Genomic DNA, 23,930 nt, shown 5'->3' on the forward strand with positions numbered 1-23,930 from the left:
AAACCAAATAAATCAGATGGGGATCAGTATATATGGATTTCTGTAGGCACATGTGCATCATTATAAAATCAAGGTTAGCTGCTGTAGTTATGTGCCAGATCAACATTATCACATCCACCAATTCATTCCTTATTTCCCGGGATTGTTCCATTTCACATATCCGATGTGCTGCCATGTCTCTGACAGTCAGTGAGAGGACCGGCTTGTGCGGAGCAAGGGGCAGATACGCTGATTTCCAGCAGCTGGGCCAGTGTCTGTATATGAGTGGTAGCCATGCAGGCATAAGCACGGAGAAATGCAAGTATTTGTCTCTTCCAAACCCAGGTGTCTAGCCCTGTTTGTTCCAGTTCCCCACGTGCCAAACAAAGCTACCTCAGACTTCACAGGAGAACTCAACAGTGGGTTTTTTCTTTTTTTCCTTAGATGCTTTGAAAAATTGGACTATATTTAAAAAAAGAAATCTCCTTATCCTTCTCTAGACACAAAACCTACTAAAGAAAGTCAATTTTTTTGTCTTCATAATTTAGGTCCTGTTTGCCCCAATCCCTCCAAACCATTACCTTAAATTCGCCCCTTTGGTAACTCGTTTTATGTCAGATGAAATTACATGAAAAGGTGGGCTTGGCCACTCACCTTTTCTTCAGCTAGTGTATTGTTTTTCTCCCACCAAAGAAGCAGAGGCCTCAGCAGCAGCTAAGGAGGTCGGTTCTCATTCTCAAATCCTGAGCCGTCTGTCTCCCAGTATAAGTGACACCAAATTAAAATGTCACCGAAAGGATAACGCGCTTGGGGTTCGCTGGGAAACCTTGACTACAGCATCTTTCTACCTTTTCCTTCTCTATTCCTAATTTATTAACCCTCACTGTCCACTGCCCCAGACACTGCCCAGCAGGAAGGTGTAAGGGTGACGTTACACGCAGGGCTGTAAAGACTTTCTAGGCAGCTGGACCTAGGCAATTATTGGCTCTGCAGAGCAGAATCTAGCCCAAAACCATTAAATTCTCAGAAGTACACTGAGGTGTAGAAACCCACAGTTTCCTTCCTTGCAGGTGAGGGTCTTGGCGTGTGGACAGCATTTATATGCAGGTATACCTAAGGGGGCACCAGCGTGTGTGTGTGAGACCGTGCTTACGGATTGGATGGTTGGTTTGGGCTGGGTGTGCTTTTGAGACGGGATGTGGGTGGAGGGGGTGTCTCCTGCACATGGATTCAGTACAGCTCCAAGACTGCGCCCCTTGCGCCCGTGTAAAGGGTGCTGCGGTGGTCACGGTGGCTTTGATTAGCTGGAAGAGAGTCTGAAGGGCAGCCCTGGCCTTAGCAGCCTGTTGACGTCAGCGGGGGCGCTTCGGTAAATGCGCACGTTGCTTCGTGATTGGCAGCCCTTTCAAACGGGGTAGATGCGGTCACCTCCACCCACTCCCGGTGACTGGTACTGCCGTGCTTCCGCTGGCTTGGCGTAACTGTCTTGACTAGGGGAGAGTCGATTGCGGTGAGGTAAGTAAAGAAACGTAGATGGATGATCTGGTAGTCGGGGATATGCCACCTGTACTAACAGCTCGGGTTTGGGGCTGCGAGAGATGGACTTTTAGCGCTGAGTAATGACTCGCATAACTCTGCTGTCTCTTCAAAACACGCAGCAGGTGCAAGTGTGAGATCACACCTATACACAAGCGGTTTAACGAAGACGCTTAGCAGGCCACACGGTATCATCAGAGTACCTAGAAGAGGGAGTATTTTTGTCTAAGTAATTTTCTTCACTTCTGGATGGTGTGAAATTTTTTTCCAGTTTTATACAAAATTGGCCTCTGCCTTCTAGCTGTTGCTTGTTTAAAGGAAAAATATATTTTTTGGTGGTGTTGGTTTTTTGGTTTCCTTTTTTTTTTTTTCATTTGATAGCTATATGCTTGGGTTTTTCCAAAACGATCATGCTTAGGCTATTAAGATTCTCACATTAAAGGTAGCTAAATCAGCCAGCGCACAGCGAGTTTGGCTTAGCTCAATGTTCTATTTTTTAATTTTGAAGTACCCTTGTGTAATTTTCTGGCAATGTTGAAAACATTAAACTTTTTTTTTTTTTTCCTTAAACTGAATCTTTCTGGTGCATGATATATTTATGCAATTTAGACTGTATCTGAATAAACAGACCCACCTGGAGCTGGAGGTTGTTGTGAAAAATTGTTAGCCACACAAGATGAAAATGTGCCTGTTAATTAGATAAATAGTCTTGGTTTCCAAGTTTTAAGGACAGACCTAGAAGGAATCTCAATTCTACAACCTGTGAAGTTTTAACGTGCAGGTTCCTTATTCTCATAGCTAAGTCTAAGATGAGGAGTGCTTTTTCATCCCTACTATAACTTCTTCATTTCTTAGATGACTCTATCCTGACTGCATCTGAAGTTACTTGTTCCTTTCAACAGAACATGAGTTTGGATGTTTGTTTAGGTTTCATTTATTTCATATTTGGATATATAGACATATATACAATGTCAGTGTTTAAAGACTTCTGCACTGTCTACTCTGTGTCAAAAAAAATATCTCAGGTCTTCCTTCTTTATCTCAGATCCTGACTATGTCTCGCTATCTTTTGTCCTTCTCTTCTACCACCTGTCTCCTACCTGTTTCTGGTCCTTCTCTCATTCTCCCTCCTTCCACCCAAGTTGGACTCTTTGAATTTTGAAAAATACCTATAGAAGGGGATGATATTCTGCTTTGCAGGGACTGCAAAATCCTGACATTCCAGTCCACTGATACAGCCATTGATCTTCTGGAAAAGCAGAGAAAGATCCAAGACAGCTTTTAGCCTCATATTCCCCTGACAGGATAAATTAAAAGTTGGAACCAGGATTTTGCATGTTCCTGCCAATTTCTGCAGAAGCGGGAGTTTGGTTGTACATGCACAGTATTTCTCAGAGATCAAGCCTGATTCTTCTCTCGCTTACACTTGTGTGTCTATGAGTCTAGAATCTGGCCCATAATAGTTCATCATTGACTCAAACCTGAGATCAGAGCCTTGACTGCATTATTTTAATAATTCTTTGGCATCTGAGCTGTTATTAAAATAGTGCCTGAACGTAGGGATAACTAGAGCTGCTAGAGCACCAGGCTAACCTATTTAAAAAATAATCATTTGTTTTGCAGTAGCACATTTTTTGAACCACATTGTGAAAGCAGTGAATGACTGTCAATGTCTTGAATATCTTGTCCGTAGGTGATTGTCCTTTACTCCATAATTCTCAGCCAGTCAGCCAGCTTCCTTCTCTGAGGCCTGACCATCATCACTACCCAACTATCGATGAGCCTCTTCCGCCAAGTAAGCTTTAGTTTTTTAACTTATTGCATTTTTCAGCTTTTCCTGTTAACTCAAACAGTCTAGAGGTCAGTATGTCTTTCTAAATAACCCCATCTGTTCTGTATATACGTTCTGCAGAACCCAAGCAATATGCCCTTTTGGCTCCCTTATTTGACCCTGGCTTCAAGTGTCGTCATGTTATTTTGGACCAGCTCCATAACCTCCCTCTGCCTTGGTCTGTCTTCTTCCTTGGCTACCATGAAATGAAAATAATAATATTTCCCTGTTTCCAGCCAGGGCGTTTAGATGGGAATGAGTGGGTATCTGTCAGGTGTTCCGCAAGCCTTACTTTAAAGCTTTCTGGGTGGTGTATCAGCGAAGTACTCTGGGTTTTTCTATAATGTTTGCCTCCAGGTTTTCCATAACCAACTTCCAAGGTGGCTTGGGATGGCAGTCCGTGGTCTGCCAGCTCTGCTTGCAGGTCCACCAGGAACCCTTTCACAGTCAGGATGCTCCTGGAGCGGGTCCAAATCTGAGCAAAACCAGCAGAAGCTGGGAAAAGGCAGCTCACGTAGAGTGGTCGTCTTGTACTGTCCTTGGCTTTAATAATCAGTGAGTTTTATGTTCGTTATGGACTGTAATGTTGTCTGCGGTTGCGTTGGATGAAAATGAGAGGCTCTCAAGTGGCTGATCGGTTAGCAGGCTAATAATACCGGATTTTTACCACTGAATCAACCGCTGGCGATGTTATCACTTGTCTCTGTAGCCTTTCCCTTGTGTGTTCTGGAGGACTGCCCCTGCTTTTTGCGTTGTCGTGAAGCGCCCAGCAGAGCGCAGTCGATGCCCTGAGATGCGCTGCTGCTCACCTCCCGGCTCCAGCACATGATCTGACAACCTAAACCGTGCACAACAACAGCCAGGCCTATAAACAAAGCACTCCATTTTCTTCAAAGCCCGAGCAGGGAACGCACTTATTTGGCCTACGGTGCCCTCGACAAATAATTCATCATTTACCAAGCATGCCGTCAGTATTCCCTAAGCCGAAAATAGCCCGATGCTGGCATCAGCCTCACAGTAGCATGAATGATTCAGATGCCTTTAGCCCAATGAATTCTTACTGAACCCCGCTGTGGCTTGCCAGGGAATGATGAAGTGGGAATAGTTACCTCTGTAACAGGCAAGTATTTCTCTTCCTTCTACTTTTACCTCAACACATTGTGAATAGGGCACATTCCCCACTAGATGACTTCATATAGGACGCTGACACAAGCTCAAGTAAACAAAACAATACTGGGAATCTGTTCCATATTCGTCCATCACCGATTTAATCCATTTTTCCTCTTTCTTATAATTATCCTCAAAAGGCAAGTATTTCTACCACGGGTTTTCACAAGTGCTTTGACAGGAGGGTGTAAGGATGTGAAATGTAATTTGTGATGATACAGTACAAAAGTGATATCCTTTCGTAGGATTTTATTTTAGCATTTGCATATAACATCACTTTTGCAATGAAAGCTGATGCTGTGGGATACATATATTGATCTTAATAAGAATAGATTTTACTAAGTTAATTTTTTCTTTTAAAAAAATTTAATTGGATAATATCACCTAGGAAGCCTGTTTCCAAAAACTCTCCCTGAAATGTTAAGGTAATTTCAAAAAGAAAACTATAACCTTAATCTAGAAATGTATCTTCTACGATTCAGTATCACTATCTCAGTGCCTTTAATGCCTCTTAATCCTAGATAAATTGTTCTATAATCATGTGAAAGGAAGAAACTTTGTATTTTAAACCAGAGTTATATGATCAAACCTGGCTTACTTCTCACATGCAGCAATAGCTTCTGCCCCTAAGTAGACCTGAAGATAATTTGCCAGTACTGCAAGGTCAGTGCTGACTAGTTTTGCTTCGGTCATAGAGAATCTTCTGGACAATCTTCCTTCTCTTTTCAATAGTTTTCTTAACAACTTTGTTTCATCATAACCCCACAACAGTTGGTCTCAGGGAGGAAAATATGATTTCAGACAGTTTTATTGAGGAACGGAAGGTAGGACAGAGTCATTATTTATGTAGGAATGTCGTAATGAGCAGTCTAAATGTTAAGGCCTACACAGCATTGACAGAAGGTTTGCAGGGTTTGTACGGCCTCATGACGGCGTTAAGAGTCACCCTTATTATGGCGTGTGTTTGCTAGTGCTGCTGGAAACCCTGCAGAACTGAAGCCAACAAAAACACACATGCCCAGTTCAGAGCTGCTCTGTGCCGAAGGTGTGGCTGAGCTTGGAAAGGGAAAGACGGCGTATTCACTCTGCACCACCAGCATTATGGTCCTGCCAGGGAATGTTGCGTCTTCTGGTATAAATCAGAGCAGTTTCAGAGGCTGCTGTGAAATATGGAGCATGTCCAGAGAAGGGGCACAAAACTGGTGAAGGGTCTGGAGAATATGTCTTATGAGGAGCGACGGAGGGAACTGGGCTTGTTTAGCCTGGAGAAGAGGAGGCTGAGAGGAGACCTGATCACTGCCTACATCGCCCTGAAAGGAGGTTGTGGAGAAGTGGGTGTTGGTCTCTTCTCCCTAATGACAGATGATCGGACGAGGGGGAATGGACTCAAGCTGCGCCAGGGGAGGGTTAGATTGGGTGTAAGGAAGAAGTTCTTCACCGAAAGGGTTATCACGCACTGGAACAGGCTGCCCAGGGAGGTGGTGGAGGCACCATCCCTGGATGTGTTTAAGAGACGGGTGGATGAGGTGCTGAGAGATATGGTTTAGTGGCGGACAGGTACGGTTGGACTGGATGATCTCTAAGGTCTTTTCCAACCCAGTGATTCTATGATTCTATATGAGTTGGCTGATGGCGGGGGATTGCTGGAGAACAGCACCAGTACTGTCCCACCCCCAGCATGTGAAGGTTAGGTGGAGGTTAGTCTGTTGTACTCCTTATTTTGCCTGAAAAACTAACAAAAGGCTCCGAGGAGATTTGGCTGCTTCCTAGATCACCTATGTCCCTGAAGTAGCTTGAAGGGTCTTGAGCACAGCTCAGAAGCAGAGTTCTGCCCGTCAGTTCACCTGTTAGCCTGTTCATCTCTGCAGGTATCCATCCGTCTGTCCGCAAAGCTGGTACCGTGCGCAGCTTCAGCAACTCGTGCGGCTTACAGGTTGGCTTGTGGGGAGGCAGAAAGCGCACCTGTGTACAACCAAAGTATCGGCACCTGCCACCCTCTGACAGCCTGCCTGGGTGACCAAAAGAAGAGTTATTCCTCTGGTTAGAAACGCTGTCACAAGACGCGGTACTGCGGCAGGTCTCTCCAAAGCTGTGTGACACACTTCCTACTATTACAGCATGCCCCTGCAAGTGTCAGCCTCTGGTTTCAGGTGTATATACCCACAAAGCAATGAATAAAGCAGTGCTCCCAGACGGGTGTACTTCGTGTCCGTACATATTGCCGCTGGGTGTCTGGTGCAACCAACAGAGAGAACCTTCCTGAAGTTGTAATCCAGTCTGCATGATCCTGACCTGATGTTTCCACTGTGACCTCCAAGCTCTGGACAAGTTTCATATGCTCTTGGATTTTGCAGTATTATGCTTAGAAGCTTAGGAGCTCTGAGTTGCATTTAATTAGTCACTGCAACACAGCCTCTCGAGCTGGTAGTGCACAGGGCTGGATTACCAGAAGCCCTTCTCTGACTGTGTAATTGGGAAGTGTTATTCTTACTAAGCATCCATCAGCAGGATTCAGACCAATATGACCAGTTGGTATCTTCTGTAGGCTGTCTAGAGCGTGGAGCTACAGCATTGCCTACAAGCTTCTAATTATCCATCGACCTTCATTATTCTCAACTTGTTATGTGTGTACTACAGTACTGTGGGGTGAGGGGCAGGGTTTGTCCTTTGCCGGACAGCAGCAAGGAAAATTAAGATCTGAGCAATGTTAAGGTTGTGCATCATGTCACCTTTGATCTGGCCAAGATAATTTCCTTGAGGATATTGCAAATAATGCCTAGCTCCAGAAAGACCATTCCCCACCCGTGGCGGTACACATGTGACAGGATGCTCATCAAGGCTCTGGCCTTCGGCCTCCTGTCACCTAAGCGTCAGCCTGATTTCCTTCAATGTGCATCTCTTGTACTTGATGTGTGTTTTTCCCTGTCTTATGTTTTACACATTGTTTTCACAAAGCTGTGATCTTGTTCTTGAAAGAGCTGCAACATCCTTGGGAAACTTTACCTGGTGGGAGGAGGAGAGAGCCCTCTCCTCAAAATTAAATAGTGCTCTTCACAGTGAGAGACAGGTCTGTACCTGTGGTGTGACCGTAGGTTTTGCCTCTATGAGGACTGAAGTACTTAGAGTCAGCTTGGAAAGAAATAATGCACCTGCATATAGCTCTTGATGTTTTAAAGTCTTACAGAAAATTCCTCCAGTGCCCATCTTTTAAAGTTTGTGGGATTAGTGTGTCAGGGGCAGCCAGCCATAGACTTCAGACAGCCTTCACTTGTCTGGGACCACCGCAGGTATGAGACCTGAGTTTAGCCAGGCCCAGCGTTCAGGGGATGGGAACTGGTGATGAAGGATTGGTTTCCAGACACAGCAGGCAGAGGTACAACTTCAGTCCTACTCTGAACAAGGGGGAGATAAAGTATATAAAGTATGAAATCCAGCTGATCGTTAATTTGATCATAGAAAACCATAGACGGAGGAGTGGACTCCTCAGGGAGGAGGGTATCATAGTAAGAACATGGGAATAAGCAGAAGTGTTTGCCCCCAAAGGTAATCACCGTATGTGCCTTTGTGTGTGAATGTGAGTGAGGTTTGTATATAAACACGTGTAGACAGTATGTGCATATATTTACATAGCTTATGTCTTTGGCTGATGGATCATCTAGAAATATGAATCTAGCAAGCCTAATTTATAACACTACTTCATACATTCCAACCAATTTGGTATGTGGCTTTGCTAGCTAACTCACTTCTGAATTTCTCCTGTTCCAAACACTTTTTTTTATCAACATTACCATTTTTCACAAGCCATCATATAGTCTATAACTTTAAGTTTTCAGTCATGGGACAACTTAAACATGAGCAGGAAACGATGATGGAAGGCTCAGTGTTATGCTGCCAACTCTCAGTCTAGTTGGCGTTCATCAGAGCAATAGATTTATGATATTCATCTGTTTAGATAGATTTCTGAGGAAATGTCCAACCAGGCTGTGATCAGTTTTCAGGGGAGCCTTTAATTCTGATATGGTATCCTTCGAAGCCACTTTATAATAAAGAGGGAAATGAAATATGTTTGATCTGAAATGTAACAAAAAAAAAACAAACCCATGGGATTTGCTATATTAGTTGAATGTAATCCTTTTCTCCTAAGGGTCAGTTCTATGTGGCTACGCTGACCTGCAATGAATCCAGCCAACTAATTATGAAATTATCCAGCCCTTTATAAAAATGTAGCCACCATGCCACTTGTTCTTCATAGTCTATGGTAGTGAATTCCATAGGCTACGTATGTGCTGTGTGGGAAACGTTTACGTGTATGCATATACTGTGTATACATATATAGAGACAAGCACATAGTATATATACAGATTTGAATGTATATATGTGATATGAATATATACACATAATATATTGCACTCGTGTAAACTCTCTGTATAGTATTTCTCGTGTGTATATACCCTCTGTGTGTGTGTGTGTGTATATGTATCTCCCGCATTTCGATCTTCCTGGAAGGCATTGCACTGACAGCATCACCCCTTCCTTTTTTTTTTCCAACCCTAGACTGGGAAGCTCGGATAGACAGCCACGGGAGGGTATTCTACGTTGATCACGTTAACCGAACCACGACATGGCAGCGCCCCACAGCCGCAGCAACGCCAGATGGGATCCACAGGTCTGGCTCCATCCAGCAAATGGAGCAGCTGAACCGGCGGTGAGCACTCGCACCTATATTCCCTTGAGATCTGCGCTCCCTTTTTTCCACACTGCCCCAGTGGCTTCCTTCCTTCATTCCTTCCTCGGTGCATCATGTTGGCTCCCTAAGGATTTGTCTTTCCTACTTGTCCAAGGCCAACGTACATGTTCCTGTCCCCACTGAAGATGTCTTTCAGCCTGCTGGAGCGTCTGCTGTGGGCGTTTGGTACCCAAACCTCCCCCCATGGGAAGCGCTGTTGAGGGAAAGATGTGGCAAAACATTGCAAACAGCAGGAAGAGGCTTTTGGAAAACTCTTTTGAAATGATTCCTGGAAGAGGAGGGAGTGTTCTTCCAACAGCTGGAGGCACTTTGGCTATTTACCTGTACGAGTGGTATCAGTGGGTCAGCATCTAGTGCCACGCCGCAGAGGTTTCTGGCCTGACTCTTGGTGAAACGGCAGTGCCCTGTTGGCGTGGCATTTCTGCTCCAGCTAACTAGGCCTGTCATAGAATCATAGAATCACAGAATGGTTTGGGTGGGAAGGGACCTTAAAGCCCATCCAGTTCCAACCCCCTGCCATGGGCAGGGACACCTTCCACTAGACCAGGTTGCTCCACGCCTCATCCAGCCTGGCCTTGGACACTTCCAGGGATGGGGCATCCACAGCTTCTCTGGGCAACCTGTCCCAGTGCCTCACCACCCTCTCTGGAAAGAATTTCTTCCTGATATCTAATCTAAACCTCCCTGATTTCAATTTGTACCCATTACCCCTTGTCCTGTCACTACAGGCTCTTGTAAAAAGTCCTCTCCCAGCACCCTTGTAGCCCCTTCAGATACTGGAAAGCTGCAATGAGGTCTCCTCGGAGCCTCCTCTTCTCCAGGCTGAACCAGCCCAATTCTTGCAGCCTTAACCTGTCGAAAGGTCTGTCACCTTTTCCAGGGCAGGACACTGCTCTAATAGAACCTTGGGCATTTCTAGATGTAGGCAGATCTGCTTCGTGTTGCACTGGGCCCTGTAAACCCGTCAGTTCATCCTGAGCTGACTGAGACACCTCTTACCGTGGTGCACGCTTGCCCTTTGTTTGACTAGTCCACGTGCAGATTTGTGTATCATTTCCTTCTCATGCTGGCTTTTCAAACTGAATTTAAGAGGAAAGAGAAAAAATAAACAGTTGATCAAAAATCCTTCCTTTTTACTTCAGAAAAGGTTGGGGTTTTTTTACTCCCTGCTTACTGTAATGATATGGTTTCCACAAAAAGATGGGCAAAACTGAAATTATATTCTCATCATAGCATCCAAAATGCCACAGGAGGTTTTTTTTGTCTTTTTTCCTGCGCTAAGAGAAAGCTCTGCAGCTGAGAGCAGGATGGAGAGTTTCAGAGTACCCTTTTCAGAGGGCAGAATAGTTTGGGAGTTACTGTGTGTAAAGAGAACGGAGCCCCGAATGACGGTGACTGTAAAGTTAATGTAACTTGTGGAGAGCAAAACAGCCTTCTTTAGCAGTTATTTTGCAACGCAAGTTGGCACCATCAACACACTCTTGAAGTATTTTTCTTTTTTTTCACCAAAATTCATTATTTTGGTTGGCATTTCATAACATGTGGTATCTTGCAGAGGGGAAAGAAGCTGCTCAGTATTTGTTTACATTACAGCTTTTCTCAGAATGCGTTAAGCTACCATGTTAATGCAAAAAACCTAAGGCAACTATGTAACATAGATTCAAGTGATATACGTGACTTCTCTGCCATTTAGCATTTGTCTTTAGGAGGGATTTGGGCCATGTCAAAGCTCAGACTTTGGCTGCCACCTAAGTTCTCTGCCACAGAAAGTTCTAAGTACAGCACAACCAGGAATAAGTGCTCGTGAGACCGCGTAGAAATTTACCATTCTGTTAGTTAACGCAGGTTAATCATTAAATCAGCTGTCTCAGCAGAAACTGAAGAGTAGGCATGGACATTGTGACCTCCTTGCTTCAAACTTTATTTCATGTAGGCTGCTGGGCTTTCTTGGTTATGACTTGATTATCACTGGTTTGGGTTGGGAATCAACAGTTAATAGTGTCAAACAGTGACATTCTTTGAACCTCTCTGTTTGTAGTGTTCACATATCCAGTGGCAAGGTGAGAAGTATAGAGGGGTTTCCGCAGTGGCATCTCTCCCCTTACCTGCGTCCCATTGGAGACTAAGCACTTTGCAACTGCACAAGCATGTACAGTCATGGTTTCTTGGGACAGAGGAAAAAAGCTGATGATTCCCTACTATCTTGATTTGAGAAGTTGAATACAGAGGTCTCCTATTGTTCCCAAATTTGGGAACGTTTCTTAAGGTTCTAGTAAAAGAGATTCATACTGAATCTCTGAGCATTTGTCCAGTGGCAAGTCATTTCTGTATTTTCAACCTGGCTGTTATAATTTTTACAGTTATGCTGTCCTAGAGCTAATTTCAAATATTTCATGTCTTCAGATTTCAGGACCGTGAGGAAAATCACTTTATTATCAGTACCGTGGAGGTTCGGGCTTCGTTTTATGCCCTCCTTTCAGAAATACTGTTTTGTTTTATTTCGGACTTTATTATTTAAAATGTTCTTCAGCAAACAAACCTGAGAATCATTTTAGGTGAGGCAACAAATATAGACCTTGCTGACAGAATTAGCAGCAGCCTGAACTTTTGCTCTAACCGCAAACAAAATTTGGACTCGGAATTCCTTAGCAGTTTTAAAAAAAAATTGGCGACTTTGATTTTTAAACCAATCTACTCACCTTTCAGCTTCCTGGTTTCATGTGTGGGAGGGAATGGAAAGACCAAAACATTACAAGGAAGCTTGATATTTCCAGCCCAGCCAAAACCACAATACCTTGGAAATTCAGCTGAAAAAAAAAAAAAAAAAAACAAAACCCATTGCTGTGATTGAACCTAGTCCTGCTTTCCTCCTGTGCTCCAAGGTTCCCATTAGCTGTACTAGCCACTTGAGGATACAGAGAATCCAGAAGTGGAATCCAGACATTGGGCGAACTCCACAGAGACATACATACTTCTTATTTTAAAGAGTCTGGCTTGTTTTCTACAGCACTACTTGACTGGCTTTCTTGTTAGCAAAGCAGATGACAGCTCTTGTTCAAGCTCCGTTGGAAAGATGCTTTGCAGTATTTCTATAGCTAGACTTGTCTTTGCACTAATTTAAAAGGTAATGAGAATCGTGAGATGCTATAACAGTAATAGTTACAGTACAGCCACAGTGTGGTATTTTTAAACCTCTGTTTCTTTGACAAATCACGTTGAAAGGAGACTGAAATTTCCACAGGCATTCCCATAACTTTTGCACTTTTAATGTTTTCTCCAATCCCTTTGGCATAGTCTGGTATTTATATAGGATGATTTTATAGTATCGAGACCCACAAGAAAAGTGTAGCCTTTTGTTGGCATACAGCTAGTTTTACTCTTTGAGGTTTGCCAATAGGGATTTCCTACCACCTAATTAAATTGAAGCTACAAGGGGGGTGTTATGTGTGTGCTTATATCCCTTGATTATATGAACTACTTTTTTTTTTTCCCCCCACTCTTTCTGTCGCATGTGGGTGTTGTAAAACTCTTCAGTACTGGAATGGAAAGTTCATTCAGTTGCCTGCAGTCAAGTGAATAAAAATGTAAAATGTGGGTCTAAAACAGAGAGCTTAAAACTGCAGTAAATTCATGCTGTTGCGAAACATTGTATCAGAATTTCCTTGTAAAGATGGATGTTTACTTAAACACAGAACCCCCGATTTTTTAAAAAAACTTCTAAAGAAGCTGTCAAAATGTACACTCAAAGTAGCTTCAAATGACTGAGTACTGCAGGACACACACAGTGCTGTGAAAGCTTAGCATAGATCTAGTAGAACAATTATTTTTCTTAATTATCTTCAGCCCTTCTGCCCAAGATTGGGTTGCAGTGAGATGATGTCTGTTGAGAGATGTAAAAGCCAAATCCTAACTGCTTGTCTTTAATGATCACACGTCACTTTAAGGAACTAGCTGCTAATTTGGAATAAAGTGTGCATTAACAAAGAGGCAGAAAGTAAGTAAAAAAATTTATAAGTCAGAACTTGAGCTGAGGACAGAAAAGAAGAATGTAAGTCAGGACAATGAGAGAAAAACAATGCTGAATTAGTTTAAACACAGGCAGTAAAGCCATCCTGTTTTATATACATAGAGAAATGCAATCCAGAAATAGCATTACAAATATTGGGGTGAAGTAAAAGCTAATTAAAATAATTGAGCGCCTTATTTTCTTTCTGTCCTTTTCTTTCTGCCTTTTTTTTTTTCTTTCTTTCTCCTTAGGCTTTCTTTTCTTTCTCTCTCTATTTTCTTATTGAATATGTAAGACTTACATTCATAGCTGGCCAGTGGAACCAAAGAATTCTTCATCTCTCATCTTCTCCAGCTGTCTATGTGAGTGAACAAGTTAACTAGAATGTGTTTTGTGTGGTGCGAATCCAAAACACTCCAGGTTATTCCCACAGCCAGGTATATACTTTGTTCCTGATCTGGTAAAGTGTTTAGGATTGGCTCATTCCCAAGACTGTGATCAGTCAACTAATGGGGCAATTAGTTCCATGATTAGTATAGGAATGACATTATAGGTTTTTTAAGACGTTCACAGGTTTTTATTCAGAATTTTCTCCTGTCGTCCTTTTCACTGTTGTTAGCTTCTCTCTGTATAGTTTCCTCTTCCTCGTTCTGAAACTAGTCACCACCCAAGCTGAGTGCCCAATCCCACTGATTTCCAGAAATGGCCATCACACTTGCATCCTCAAGCTGTTCACTCAGCTCATACGTTACATCCTATTCTACTTTTCTGCGCTGTCATCTCGATCACTTTGTGCCTCGCTGTGGTCAGCCTGTCTACTAGTTTGCCCGTCTACTAGTGCTGCCTACCGAAACAGAAGTGTTCCCAACTCTTGATCATGCAGTATCGTGATAAACATTTTGTGAGCACTCTTCATAGCCTTTACCTTTTTAGGACTGAGCGTGTGCATCCAGTGTTGTCATAGGAAAGACTGAGGGGGGCTCAGTGACCACAGGATTGATTGGTTATGCTACCATGAGAGTGAAGAAAAGAGGGAGCTGTGATCCACCAGGAGTTTTAGGTTCCAGATGTTTTAAAGGGAAGCCTGGTGGCAACCTGTAGCCTAAATCTAATTTTGATGTTTGAGTCTTTCTTGCTTTGCACCCTCTGCAGCTATTTGTTAGTGTGTTTGCAGAGTAACGGTTGGCCCAAGTGTGAGTAGCTGCACCAGTTGCAGAGGAAGAGTGGGGCGTGCTCTTACTCTGTCACATGCTGAAGATAGAAGTATTGAAATAATTCAAAATCAGTGCTGATTGTTAAGGTAGGAAGCGCCAGAAACCTCCTCTGTGAACTAAAGCACGTTGTTCCTTTCTCTGCATGTGTGTAGGTACCAAAATATCCAGCGAACCATTGCAACAGAGCGGACGGAAGATGATGCTGTAGTAAACAACAGGGTGGAGAGAGTTCCCACCGGAGGAGGAAGTGACTCTGAGGCAGAGCCTTCCCAGCCAAGCTCAGGTATGGGGGAAAAAAGGTACTGAGTGGCATGTCGAGTGCCACTCCATGACAGCATTCAGTTCTGGGCAAATCTGCATTTCCATGGGAGAGTGGAGCTTTATTACACCAGGTTGCAAAAGCTAATTGAAAGAAAAGAAGTTTAGACTTGAACCTACAGGTTTTACACCTGAAGCTGTAGGTCGAAGCTAGATACAAAATGCCTCAGTTCTTTTTTAACAACTACTAATTCAGCCAACACATTTTTAATTTAACAAAGGGCTATTTGAAATTTAAATGGAAAAGGCGTCTGGTTTTTGTTCACCCAAAGTAGTTGCAAAAGCAGCACTGTCTTATATGTGCTGCAGTGTGATTTTTATCTCGGGGCATCACGTTTTTTTCTCTCTGGGCATAGCTTCTGCGCTGCCACATTTGCCCGTGCAGTCACACCTGCCTTGGCATCCAGTATGAAATGTTTGGTCTTAAAGCCAGAGTTTTGTGATAGGTATGAGCTGATCTAAGCGTGGGCTGTCACTGTGATGAGCTGTTAGCGCATCACTAACTTATGTGACAGGACCCTATACAAGGGCAGAAAATGGATCTGCCTGAAAAAAAAATCTTGTATTTAATGTTGTTTACAGCCAGATTGGTTCTTTCTCTGGCTCATTAGATGCCCAGACAAGTGTCAGTACGAACGGACAAGAGGAGAACGTGTACCCAGAGCAGGATGGATGGGCAGAGAGCTCTTCTACTCTTTTTGGTGGTAGTCATGCTCACATTTTCTTAAGACATTTGTGAAACCATAGCCCAAGAGTTTGTTTTGGGTAAGAAGCATCAGCGATCAGACTAGTGCCCACTATGCAACTTGTGGACACGTGAGATCAACCGTCTGCTTTGTTTGAGAATTTGTGCCAACAAAGTGCCAGTTCTCTTCCTTTGGATCATTCTCACCTCCACCTAACGTTGTGGTCTATATTGTCTACTGGAAGTAAACCTGATTTTTTGCCATCCTTTTGCCATCCCTCTGTAAACAGCATCGGCAAAGGGAAAGAACCAGCACAATGTCTGCGTGAATTTTCTGAATGTTCCACATCGAATAGGAAGAATTACACAGAGAAATAGTAAATGGGGTTTTTTTTAACAACTTTAGGAAAACACTCAGTTTTCCCTGTTTGTTTTCCTTATCCATTAGGTGTTTTGAGCTTGAAAATCAGTTTTGACCAAGAATGTTTAATGTTTGATATTCAAAGCTTCTTTGCAGTCCTATGTATTGCAATTTATGGGAAACTTTTACCTACACTGGACCTTGTAGGGACAACCCAGTCCTCTGTTAGCAGCTGAAATGGAAATGAGGTACACATTGTATTATTAGTATTTAAATTATAAGTAATGCAGTCATTACTTGCAATATGTATAATCCTTTACTATCATACCCTACGTAATAAAATAGTAATTTAATAGGAATTGCTACCAGTGAGTATTTAGGTCAGCTTTTTATGTAACATTCCCTTTTTTGTTTTCAGCCTGAAGAGCTAATGAGTATGATACATGTCATCTTAAGTGATTAGGACATGGGTTTTGCTGTAGACAGTTGCTTTGCTTTTAAGAGGAAAAGTTAATACTGTATGAAATGCCAAGAATTAAAAGAGCAGGGGTGATGTAAACGACACTAGAATAAGAGAAAGCTGCAGTATGATACATTTGCTATTTGCCTTTTAATTTAAATGAAAAATGTCAGAAGGAATACAATTTAGGTACATTAATCCAGATTCTAAGCCATCATAAATCAATTTAACTGCAGCAGTGGATCCGGTCTGCAGTTTTAAGGAGATAGCATATAGGATGTGTATAGGAGGAAGAAAAATAAAAGTGATAGTTGATAGGAAAAAATGGGAATCTGTATTTATTCCGTTGATGATGTCTGCATCCAATTTCCTTGGACTGCAAATCAAAGTTGACTTGTGTTTGAAAACGCCAGAACTGCATACTCCAGCCGTAAGTCCATGGTAGGAGGCATTTTTCTGGTGGCTGGAGAAGGTTAAGGAGTTCCCACCTCTGCAGAGCTTACGTTCTCAAACGCTCAGTTCTGCTCCTGTGCTTCAGGAATGGATACAGAGTACAAATGATCTCTTTGTGTCCATTTTTGTTTTCTTTGCCATACAAGTCCCCAAGGCCATGGACTTGCCAAACATAATGCAGTTACAAGTAAAGGGCAATGCTTTGCAGCACTAACATGGATGTGAGTGGCTGAGCAGGGGGTTTCCTTCACCCATTCTTGTTACCAAATGCTGGTGAACCCAGTGAAAAAAAAAAACAACCTCAGGCTGGACTGGGAAATCAGATCCCTAAAATCAGCAATGGGCTGACCTGGGTGACAGTGTTGAGGAGCATCCAGCTCCTGCCCTGCTACTGGAAGCACTGCAGCACTAACCACAAGGAGAATATGTCTACCAGTTTGGCAGCAGGCTTGCCTCGGAAATGCAAACGAGGTAGGGTGTGGGGCAGGATGGTGACTTCTTATGCCATCATTTTTGCAGCCATTCAGTAAAGGTTAGATGATCGACTGTGCTTGCCGCTACGTTAGTAAGATCTTGCTGCTTTTTGTTTTGTCCAGAGATTAGGAGGGATGGTTCCCTTTCTCCTGTGAATTCTCAGAAAATCACCTTGTTGCTGCAGTCTCCAGCTGTGAAGTTTATCACCAATCCCGAGTTCTTCACTGTGCTGCACGCGAACTACGTGAGTAATTATGATTTGGTCTCTCGCACTACTGATCTCTCAGTCCTAACACTGTGCCGCAGGCCTCCGGGGAGAATGAATTTGAGTTGCGTGACTTGGGACACAGTTGTTCTTTCTGCTGAGCCACAAGATCAGGTTGGGGACAGGACAGGCAGGCTGCTCCAAGGAGGCTCTTGCTGGGGTTCTGCTTCACACAAGGAATTCCCTGGGACAGAGAAGTTTAATGTTAACCTTCCTGAGTAAGCAGGAACCCTTGCTTTTGGCTTGGTTGATTCCGTTGTCTGTTGCCGCAGGGTGTGTGGTTAACATGGCCTTTTGAGCCATCTTCCTGAGAAATCTTACTCAGACACTACCAGGTTTCAGGGAAATAGAACAAAATGGTGCAGTTTGGACTCCCAAGAAGCAGGTGGGCATCAATGCAGTGAAAGAAACACTGGCGTGATTCTGTGTGGCTATTTTGGAAAAAACAAGAATGAAAATGAAATTTCAAAATTTAAATAACTTAGGGTTTTTTCCCGTTAATGCAGTAAACCTGCATGTTTTCTTGCAAACCCGGTAGGGAGTGGAAAAAATGTCATGGTAGGTAAACCAGAAGGAAGAAAGAGAAATCTCACAAGCAGATGCAATCCTAGTTTTCCATATCTTGAACGTAGTTCAGCTAGGCATCTGCACACGACTTCGGAATATTTGGAAAGTCGTCCGTTTCTGAGTAGGTGTGACCTTTCTTTGTGAAAGGAAAAGATATTAAAAGACTTCAGGAGTTGCCTCAGCACAGGTCTTTAGCTGACTACAGACATCAAGTTTTGGCTGTGGCGCTTTGCGGGCTGAAGCCAGCTGTCCGTCTTCAGGCATCTGCCAGAGATTATTGCCAATGAAATCCTGCAGAGGAAGGGATGTGTTAACTCATCTGACACTACCTGAACTAGGTTGTGGAGTGCATGTAATTTCTTCCATGGACAGAGTGATGCATGATGATTTATAGCTGGGTGCAATATCAGTTTCATTTGGCATAGTTGTCTGCAAAATGAGCAACTGATTCCATGGTGGTGTAAGGAACGGCTCGCAAGAGACTGAATCCCAGTTCTATTTCTCAGTGAAATAAAAAAAAGCCAGGAGAGGCTTTCAGTTTGAGCTTATAAAGTTGTCTCTAATATGAGAGCCAGAATGATCTGTTGTAACGTCTGTCAAATGGTCATACAGGTTCCACTTGTACAGCAATAATGGCCCAGGTAACTTTGGGCTTAACACAGCTGTAGTATTTTAACCACAAGCCCCTATTAAAACTTGAAGCTATTAATTATGCCACTGAAGTTGGGTTTGGAAAATATTATCCAGCAGTTAGAATTAAAAAGGAAAGACACTCATTTTTCAGGTATTTCATTTCCAAGGGGGAATGAAACCACATCACACTTTTTGTTTCCCTAGCACAGCTAAGAGATACTCAGTCAGTCACTGATCACACATTAGATCGAAATGCAACTTCTGTCACGGAGGAGGCTGGGATCGTAGCAATTTGTGACCGTGAAGCTTTGCTGGGTTAAAACCCAGTCACATCTTCAGGGCAGAGATCATATCTCTGTCGTTTCATAACATTTACCAACCCTTGCCATAATTAGGGACCCTGTGCTGCAGGGCGTATTCCCAGCGCTACCACCACCATAAATCCTTACATAATAAAGATAATACTTGTAAATGTTTTACTGCCTTGTAGTGGTTAAAATGCATTAAAAGTACACAGAAACTGAGATTTCAAAGCTGTCGGGTCAGATTCCCTGGACAGATGACAGGTGTGCACACTGGGGCTCACTTCACTGGAAATGTGAGTCCTCCAGTGATCCTTTATTATTCCAGTGAGCAATTACATCCTTTGGGCTGACCAGCAGAACCGACACACTCATTTCTTCTCTAGGGAAATGCTCGGAAGCGTTTCAGATTTTTGCAGTTTCCTACCCTGTCTTGAGGAGCTTTTTACCTGAAGTAAAAGATCCTAAGGGCAGCCTGTGGATGAGAAAACCTGTTGTTACTTCACATGTATTTTGTGCTGCTCTATCACTGAATACACTGTGGCAATAAATATAGTTCACTTTGGCCCCTATTTTGCATCAGATCAGGATGAATGAACTCAGATCTGCATCAGGGCACGCTGCTGTAGGAGGTGTATTTAATGCCCGTTGAGATACAACTGGCTGCCTGAGGGGTGGCATTGATCCAGTTCATGGAAACATCTCCAACTGACATGCTTTGCAGTCATTATAGAAACAAGTACTCGTTCCAAGAAACGATTCATATCTTCCAGAAATAGACAATTGAAGGTGTCTGTTTCTGTCCTCTGGCTAGAAAGTGACTGTGAATAAGGTAGCAAGCCTAGATGTAGACATCAGCACTCCAGTCCTCTTCAGTTCATGGACCCTATCACAAGCATCTTGATTTGAATTATAGCATAAATACATGTTCACAGCTGTCTTTGCATGTCTCTGGCCTCATCCAGTCACACAAGCAGTGTTTCTCTTGGCCAATGAAAGCAGTGAAACAGGCACACTACATGCTGACCATCTTTTGGAGTGAATTAGAAAGGCAGTTTACACACAAGCTACTGTGCAGAATGTGTGAGGTGTTTCACTTTCCAGATTATTTCTAGGTGTTCATATAATGTAGTTAATAAAATCAAAACAATGAGATGGAAACAGTTCTTGATTCCACCAGGATTTGTTTCAGTTCTTTGGGCGTATGACATAACCAAAGACGACGTTTTGACGTCAGAAAGGGTTTTCCTCACTTCCGTTTTCCATCTCACAGAGTGCCTATCGAGTCTTCACTAACAGTACCTGCTTGAAGCATATGATTCTGAAGATCCGTAGAGATGCTCGTAATTTTGAGCGCTATCAGCACAACAGAGACCTGGTAAATTTTATCAACATGTTTGCTGATACCCGACTGGAGCTTCCTCGCGGCTGGGAGATAAAAACCGACCAGCAAGGCAAGGTAAGAGTGCCAACAAAACCAATCGCTTGTTTAACACAGCGCATCAGGCTGCTTGACCACTAAAGGTTCCTCCTTCTTGACTCAAAACTGGGGAAGATTTGGTTTAAATAACACAGGCAGTAAGCAGAGTTATTTCAGAAGCAGAGACAAACTTCAAGAAGAAGTGTTTTGAAGCCCAGTGGTGACCCTCTAGCTTTCTGTGGAATATCACACCACAGCCAAGGCAGCATTGGACTAAGAAAAAAGTTTAAGCCAATGTTTAGATTTGCCATGACTGCAAAGTTTGGGTTATTGTCTCTGCCTCCAATGGGGCTCTGCTGGGTGACTTCTGCAACCACCAAATAGGCTAAAGTAACATTCCTTGGTAATTTCATTCACTTCTGTCATGTTTACTTCATGGCACATCATTTTGACCTACATAGCTCCAGGTATTTTCCAAGAGCTAAGGATGTCCTGTCATTGGCGCTATCTTCCATGGACTGTGCCTAAGCAGGGTATTTCTGACACACAATTGCCAGTAGGTTTCACTTTACCATCACTGTGTTGGCAGTCTTCTTGCCAAAAAAACATTGTTCCTGTGTGTTTCAGTCTTTCTTCGTTGACCACAACAGCCGTGCTACCACGTTCATAGATCCTAGGATCCCGCTCCAGAATGGTCGTCTCCCTAATCACCTGACTCACAGGCAACATCTTCAGCGACTTCGTAGCTACAGCGCTGGAGAGGTAACAGAGCTGGTGTCAATACAGTTACTTTTGACAGCAATCTTCTTTAGAGTTAAAAGCGCTTCTTACCTTTAGAATTTGTTTAAACAGACTGTCTTGTAGATTTTTATCTTCCAAATGAAATAAGAGATTTTTTTTTTTCTTTCCAAAGGGTTTATCTTGGAGCTTTCTGGTAATAAAGATTAATGTTTTGACCATTTTCAGAACAGAATAATAAATAAGTAAAATTAAATAACCAAAATTAAATTATGGCAAAATAGATTTTAAAAGAAGAATCCATATTTGACATCCTAGTTTTGCTTTTTAGTAAAGGGAAGTCATTCATTATTTTTATAGCCTGATATTTCAGCAGCCTCATGTCTTTCTTCATTCCCTCTGAAGAGATTTACTCCTTAGCAGAGGTAGTAACCTATTTTGAGGTTTGTTTCCCTAGCTTTCAGTCACATTAAACATCTTTCCTATGTTTCATGGGGATGATTTTTATCACAGAGGGGCATGGGCAGGATTAATAGAAGCATAAATCCTGCGTTTGTGTTGTGGATTGAAGGAGGAAAAAGTACCAGCACTCAGGATCTTCAGATAGGAAATCCATACAGTTAAAGATTTGTAAGGATTGAAGCTGAATAAGAGTAGAGATGAATTAAGACCAAAGGATCTTCCTCTTCCAGAAAAACATTCAGAGAAATGCTTGTGAAATTAATGTCAAAACTCATTGCAGCAGGGTCAATCTGAACACCTCCCACTGCCAAATGGGGTTGGGATATTGGGAGCTGACCAGGGTGTGAGGTCAATACTTTGGGACCAAAGGCAAACCAAGCATGAGTAGCTTGGGTAGGTTTTCCTCATACTGGATGAATATGGCAACATATTTTCTGAAGGTAGAGGTGTATCAATGGGTCTGTTCCAACTGTATCTTCCCAGCAACTCAGCAACTTCCCTCGGCCAACAGCCGGCAGGTTAGTGTTGCTATTGTGACTGGATTGTTGATGTGAATGTGCAAGTCACCTGCATGATGATTCACGTCTGGGCCCATGCTCACCTGGGGCTTGCTTACAAATTCACCGCGTCAGGGACAGAAACACCGCTGAGCCACGCAGGTGGCCTAGCCCAAAAACTACACTTGGCAAGGCTGGCCAAGAACCATTTGCAATAAACCCAAAGTATCGAGTACAGGGAAGGCAGTGAAAAAGCATTGGATACTCTTGAGTAGTGATTCTCGGCGGAAATTGTAAACTGTTCGTTGAGGCCAACGATTTGGCAGCATCAGCCAGTGAAACGGGGCCTTAGTCTCGGAGCCGTCAGCGCTGTCACCTTCATCTGACAGCCTCAGTGGCCCGGGTCCCACAGTGCTTCTGCACCCATGTTGTAGCCGGTAGGTTCCCTTCTGGAAGTATCTGCTGTTCCACTGGAAGGACTCCCATTGGTTTCCAAGGACTTTGGATTGGTGCCTAAAAGCTTACCATTTACAAGGCAAAGATCCAACCCTTTTCAACTCAGCCCACTTATTAAGAGTCACATGTCCCATGCCATTTCTTCCAAGGATATTTGGATGTCCTTTTGTCCTATAAATCATGTCTGTAGGGATGCACCTGGGGCTTTGTCCTGGCCGTGTGTCAGCTGTCTGCAGTCCAGCAGGTTTCTCTACTGAGCAGGTGGTGTGACCATTATTACGGTTCTAAGGAGTTGTGATCTCAGTACTCAACAGTGGGGGGAAAAAAAAAAAAAGTCTGGAATCCTTAGAAAATTAATGGAAAGATCTGTTTAATCTAGGAGATGACAGGCATTACAGGAACTAAGGTTTGGTGGTAAAAGCCAAACTAATTCAATCAAAATAAGGCAAGGTTGAAAGTCAGTCAGAATAGTCAGCCATAAGAACTAATGATTATGTGGGTATTGGGTCTCTGTTTCTTCGTACTTTCAAGCCAAAACATAGTGCAAAAGCCAGTTTTGCCTTATCACCAAGAAGTCTCTGAACTCCCTGGCCAAGGGCAGTCGGGTGAATGGGTTGTGGTGTTGAAGTAAAAACAGTGATCTCCTGCTCTCCCTCCCATGATACCCATGAAGCTTCTAAAACCTTTTGGCTCATCAAAATGTGGCCTTTATTGCTGCCTAATAACCTGTGGTGTTGAACAGAACACCTTGCAAGACTAATAAAGAACTAGTTTTTAGTATTTCAAATGTACCTTTAAAACTCCCTCGTGAAATTGGAACATAAAAAATACACTTTCTCAAATATGGCAGTTTTCTTTGGTTTATGGTATTTGAAGTTCATTCTCAGTAGAGGATAGAAATAGCAGTTGCACAGCTTTTGTAGGCGACTAGTTCTTGCTTCCAAGTGCTTTTATTCAAGGCCTGCCCCAACTATTGACAGGCCCAGCAGAGATTAAAACTGCTCTTTTACCCTTAATCTGTATATGGTGACCTGTTTTTAAAAAATATCTGTGCATATAATAGCACCCCATTTCCCTCTTCCCAGAAAGAAAGCATCCATTTCATAAATTACTCCATAATATTTATGTTTATCTTCATGTTGAAGTATTCTCCTAAAGGAAGGACCTCTGTAAAAACTTTCGCTGCGCACCTGAGTAGACTCTTTATATTAAATGATATTATATATTAATTTGACAAAAATGCCACAGATTCTTTAGTAAGTATAGAATCATGGAATCATAGAATGGTTTGGGTTGGACGAGACCTTACAGATCATCCAGTTCCAACCCCCCTGCCATGGGCAGGGGCCACTTTCACTA

At 42.9% G+C, this 23,930-nt stretch overlaps 1 protein-coding gene across 1 annotated transcript in view; it reads left to right on the forward strand.

Annotated features, from left to right (window-relative positions):
- Positions 1-23,930, forward strand: part of HECW1 (HECT, C2 and WW domain containing E3 ubiquitin protein ligase 1) — a gene marked incomplete at its 5' end in the record, with an annotated part of 42,783 nt that overhangs the window by 5,036 nt on the left and 13,817 nt on the right. Inside the window, 6 exons of the mRNA XM_010148101.1 lie at positions 3,209-3,310; positions 9,068-9,218; positions 14,633-14,763; positions 17,354-17,475; positions 20,272-20,457; positions 21,046-21,180. Of these exons, the coding sequence (XP_010146403.1) occupies positions 3,209-3,310; positions 9,068-9,218; positions 14,633-14,763; positions 17,354-17,475; positions 20,272-20,457; positions 21,046-21,180 (827 nt within the window). The remainder of the gene's footprint in view (positions 1-3,208; positions 3,311-9,067; positions 9,219-14,632; positions 14,764-17,353; positions 17,476-20,271; positions 20,458-21,045; positions 21,181-23,930) is intronic.

The sequence above is a fragment of the Eurypyga helias genome, unplaced genomic scaffold, assembly GCF_000690775.1.
Source record: "Eurypyga helias isolate BGI_N326 unplaced genomic scaffold, ASM69077v1 scaffold13813, whole genome shotgun sequence".
Lineage (NCBI taxonomy): Eukaryota > Metazoa > Chordata > Aves > Eurypygiformes > Eurypygidae > Eurypyga > Eurypyga helias.